The 4,895-nt window shown below is 35.4% G+C and overlaps 1 protein-coding gene across 3 annotated transcripts in view; it reads left to right on the top strand.

Moving 5' to 3' along the window:
* MGST3 (microsomal glutathione S-transferase 3) overlaps positions 1-4,895 on the top strand; it is a 10,950-nt gene extending 6,055 nt beyond the window's left edge. For all 3 annotated transcript variants that reach the window (XM_015821667.1, XM_015821665.1, XM_015821666.1), the window contains exons 3-6: positions 1,762-1,835; positions 2,313-2,370; positions 3,361-3,433; positions 4,689-4,895. In XM_015821667.1, the coding sequence (XP_015677153.1) occupies positions 1,762-1,835; positions 2,313-2,370; positions 3,361-3,433; positions 4,689-4,798 (315 nt within the window). In that variant the 3' untranslated portion in view covers positions 4,799-4,895. The remainder of the gene's footprint in view (positions 1-1,761; positions 1,836-2,312; positions 2,371-3,360; positions 3,434-4,688) is intronic.

The following is a 4,895-nucleotide window of genomic DNA, read 5'->3' as shown; positions in this document are numbered from 1 at the left end:
CTTAGGGATGATTTTAAGAATAATTTTAATAGGAAATACAGCTTCTAATATTTGGTTTTTAATTTGGTTTTATAGGGGTTTATATTTTTTGTATTTGTATTTGTACTTGTTTTAATATGCTGTACACCGCCCTGAGTCCTGCGGGAGAAGGGCGGTATATAAATTAAATTATTATTATTATTATTATTATTATTATTATTATTATTATTATTATTATTATTATTTATGGAGTGAATTTTGGATTCCGCCCAGCGGGCTTGTGTGGGATCCCAAAGTCTGGCCTGGAGCCCCTCTAGGAAGGCATTGATATTTCCCAGTTCCGGAGCTCCCTCATCGTGGAGCAACACTATCCATTCAGCGGCTTCTTCCAGATTCATAGTGATTGGCATTCACACAGGCCCCTTCATCTGGGAACGCTGCTTCATGCCACTGTAGGTAGATCCATACCTGGTTCAGGAATTTCTCTGTCCGTTTGTCTAACGTGGCTTTCAAAGGCGGTGGCTCACAGTCATCACGGACTAGCAGGTAGCCGGGTGGCACTTCTACAACTTGCTGGGTGGTGTGAGCTGGAGCTCTCCCTGCTGCATGGACTGGCGGGGCTGCCTGGCGGCTGCTGGTAAAATCCCAGCCATTCTCCTGTTCCCTGCCATCCCGACTTGGCTTGGCTGTGGCATCAATCATCTTCTTGGTTCCTGACATCACTATGCTACAATCCACTATGCTACAATCTGAGTAGGCTGCACTCATAACATTAGTGAGCTGGTTTAATGTCAACTGTCTGACTAGGGAACTCAAAATCAAGGAATCTTCAAGGCTTTGACATGCCATAAAGGATAAAACTTTATTGAGTGCACATCTCAGAACTGAAGAAGCAAAACCAGCTCTGGTTTTCCTGTGTGAAATTTTGCCTAGCTTCCTTTAACCCCCACCCACCGGGTATTCAATTATCCAATCATATATCTCTGGTTTGTTCTGGGAACAGTCCACTTCTCCGACAGACACCTGCATTAGTGACCCTGGCATTCTTGTAGGTTCTCATTGTCTGTGGACGGCTTCTTAGAATCCCGTTTCCTCCCTAGGCTTTCTACCCCTCCCCCCTGTTTCTATGGCAAGTTGAGTAGCGATAGAAGTTAGCTGGCATCTTAGCAGTTCAACCTTGACAAGTAGTTAGAACCAGAAGTAATGATTGTGAGTGCAGATCTGCAGGTTTTTACAAAGAAAAACTTCCTGGGGGCAAGATCTGTACAACAGTAGAAGGTCAATCAATGGAAGTCGTGAGTTGTCCATTTCTGAAGGTTTCTAAGAGAATGTTGATCTGCCCCGTCTTATGGAAATGGTTGGCTTCCTGTACATTATAGAATGTTAGACTGATAATATTTTTGATTGCTTTCAGCTTCATAATTCTATGGTTCTGTGATATTTTTATGCTTCTCATATATCTAATTTTTACTTTCATAACAAAACTGGGCAGAAGCATGCTAATGCAGTTATTTTATTAAAATATTTTATTTATAAGTGTTTTTATTATTTAATCATTATTTGTTATATTAATGTATTTTTAAAGTTTACTTTTGCCAATTTACATATCTACCGTGTAAGTCTAAGAAAAAAAGCAGGTTTTTATTGAGGAGATGCCAACAAATACACATCCATGACCATTTAGAATATCATGTACTGTAAGTTTTGAATTCATGTATTATTTATATAGCTATACAGCATATATATAAAATCATATATGTATGTAATTTTTTCCCTCAATAGTATCCAACCATGTACAGTACAGACCCTGAAAATGGGCATATCTTTAACTGTATCCAGAGGGCACACCAGAACACGTAAGTAGTCTGTATTGCATTGTGCTTATTCCTGGTTTCTTCCAGATTTGGTGCCTAGAAAACATCTGAATTCCACTGTAAACTAGAGAGGAAATCTATATTGGTTATTTTGATGCAGCACTCATGATATATCTTTTCTCCTAAGGACATAAATGGGGCAGGCTGTCATGTTCCTTGTTCTGTGTTTATACATTATGAAATGCTACTATTGGTCATTTGGATGTAATTCTAGACAGGTGCAGGGCACATGGTTGGGAAGACAGCAACCAAGAATATAAAAACAGAGCAAAATTATAAATTGTAAGATGAATCTGCTTGTGTTTACTATTATGATTGCAGGCAAGCTAACGGTATCAAGGTATAGCAGAATATTCTGCTTTATTTTGGGGGATATGTTAGGTTGTATATAATGTTCAGTTGGACGTAAATTTTTAAAACCCATTAATGAAGTGTATTTAAACATCTGACTGTTTTTAGCTTGGAAACATATCCCTCCTTCCTGTTCTTTCTTGGAATCAGTGGGATCTATTACCCGGTAAGAACAATATTTAGGTCTGGATATGATTAGCAATTTGTTCAATGGAAGTTGGTGTATCTTTTAAACCCCAAAATGTTTCTTAAGACAATATAGTAAAACCAGAGGCAGATGAATTAATGTTGTATATCCAAACCCATCCATCTTTTAGTTATAGCTGATAATTTGTATTTGTATATTTTATTCTTTTTAATGTGTTATTCTTAATGTATACATATTGTTGTATTTTTTTATTCTTTAATGCTATAAGCCACCCAGAGTCACCTCATGGTGAAATGGGCGGTGGCAAACAAATTTAATAAATAACTTTGATACAGTAATCAGCATCTGGTATCAGTGTAAAATATTGCATCCTGATTTGCAAGTTGTTGTTTTTTAAATTAGCACTCTTGCATTGCAGAAAAATAAGAAATACAGGAACTTATTATTGGTAGCTTGATGGATGTTCAATTGACCATAGTTAAACCAAAGTTATTCGTTTAAGAAACTGGAAGATTGTCTCTGAAATAAATAATTTTGGATTGATATTGATGACAGCTATTGCCAACACATCTTAGGAAAATGAATCAGACCACAAAAAGTTGATCTTTTTAACCAGTGAATGTGCTCTCTTTGTCAATAATCATTTCACCATCAAAATAAATTCACACTATTAAAGAAGCTCTCAATGTAACTTGATAAAGAGAAAGTTGGAAAGAATGGATAAAAAGGTAAAAGATATACAGTGTAAAAGAGAGCAAGTTTAATTGGACTGATCATGTCACTTCATAATTTTTGCACTTGCCCAATACAGGGAGTTAAAAAGAATTGGAGCAAATGAAATAGTGGAGTAAGTTTGTAACTGTCTTTATTTACTTTCTTGGCTAGTATAACCACATCTTTCCAGAATAATTCTCCCACAGTATAAATCTTAATTGTAGTCTTAACTGTCCATTTAATATCCACTTAATTGTAAACATCCTTTCATGTGCAATTATTCATTCTTCATAGCGTGTTGCTACAGGACTTGGTATAGCATGGATAATTGGAAGAATACTGTATGCTTATGGCTATTACACAGGAGGTGAGTCCTTATATAGGAGTTACAATCATTTCTTGCAAAGCTGTTTTCATCTCTGTGGTGTTGTTTTTAAACTCCTGCTTCACTTGACAGCCAGATACTGTTTTACAAAATTCGAGTTGTTCTGTCAAGATTAGTCTGAATTCATAGTTAAAGTTTAATTTTAGACTATATAGCTGGTCCTATATTTTCCTCAGAAAATGGAAAAAAATAAGAGAAAAACACACCTTAATTTACCTAGACCATTATGACTTTATTTATCGGTAAAATGAGACTAAATTCACAGATTGTATCAAAGCATTTTTTAATTTTTTAAAAATGTTATTAAAACCAACATGACCAAATTTAGAATGACTGGCTCATGAAACTTGCTAAGACAAGTATTTTAATGTGGCTGTGTGCATTGTGAGAATCCAGGGTGATTCTAATCAGTTCTTGGTTTATTCAGCAAATTTTGCTTAAAAATCTGGCTTGCACTATATAATGGATATATATAGACTGTATTATTCCCAGAAAACATTTGCAGTCAAAAATAAGATGTTGGGTTTATCTATACATAATGCTAAGTGATAAAATGAATTTGCACATTATATTAAACCATAGAGAAGCATAATATATTTGTGAAAAAAGTCCATGTGTTAGTATTCCCCAGGGAATAAAATGGAAAATCATGGTTAGAAAAAACAGACAAGAGGAAAAATTGAATGTGTTTATCTGAATGTTTAGTTGCCTAGCTTTTTCTTGTACACAGCCAGCCCCAAAGACACCCCTGCATGTTTTCTAGAGAACATTCTAAAATCAAGGGAAAGAGGAATAGGAGAAGTTGGGTGAACTGCCCAGTTTATATGTAGAAAGAGCTAACTATGGAAAATGTAATAAGTGACCATCCTACTAGGAGTGTTTGGGAAACAATGCTTCATGAATTAAAAATGCTAGGCAGATACCTAGCCCTTTATTTAAAATTGGAAAGCATGTGCCATGAGTAGAAAGCATGTAGGAATTACAAACTAGTAAGAGACCCACATAACAAAAATGACACATAGAAGGTTGCTCAAGATAGTCTGTAATATCATATAAATAAGCAATGACTTTATTTCTGTGAAGGACGCTATTTTATATATGAAGATGACAACAATTTCCTTGAAGCATCCAGAACTTATTGGACAATAAAAAAAGCATTTCAACAAAAAATATATTTTGCATTGTTAATGTTGCTATTTGTATTATGCCATGTGAATGTTCTGTCTTCCCTTTATAGATCCTAATAAGAGAAATCGTGGAGTCCTTGGTTCCATTGCACATCTTTGTTTGGCAGGGATCACTGTTTACTCAGCTTTCCAGCATCTTGGCTGGATCTGCAGAGCCTAGGCAGCATCCATTCTGGTGACATCCTGAGATGTCTTTAAATGTATTTCACATGTAATTTTTATCATTACTTTAAAAAAAATAAAAACAAGTGAATCAC

This window comes from Protobothrops mucrosquamatus, unplaced genomic scaffold, assembly GCF_001527695.2.
Source record: "Protobothrops mucrosquamatus isolate PMUCROS unplaced genomic scaffold, P.Mucros_1.0 scaffold1378, whole genome shotgun sequence".
NCBI classification, from domain to species: Eukaryota; Metazoa; Chordata; class Lepidosauria; order Squamata; family Viperidae; genus Protobothrops; species Protobothrops mucrosquamatus.
This window is presented reverse-complemented; position numbering and strand designations above follow the sequence as displayed.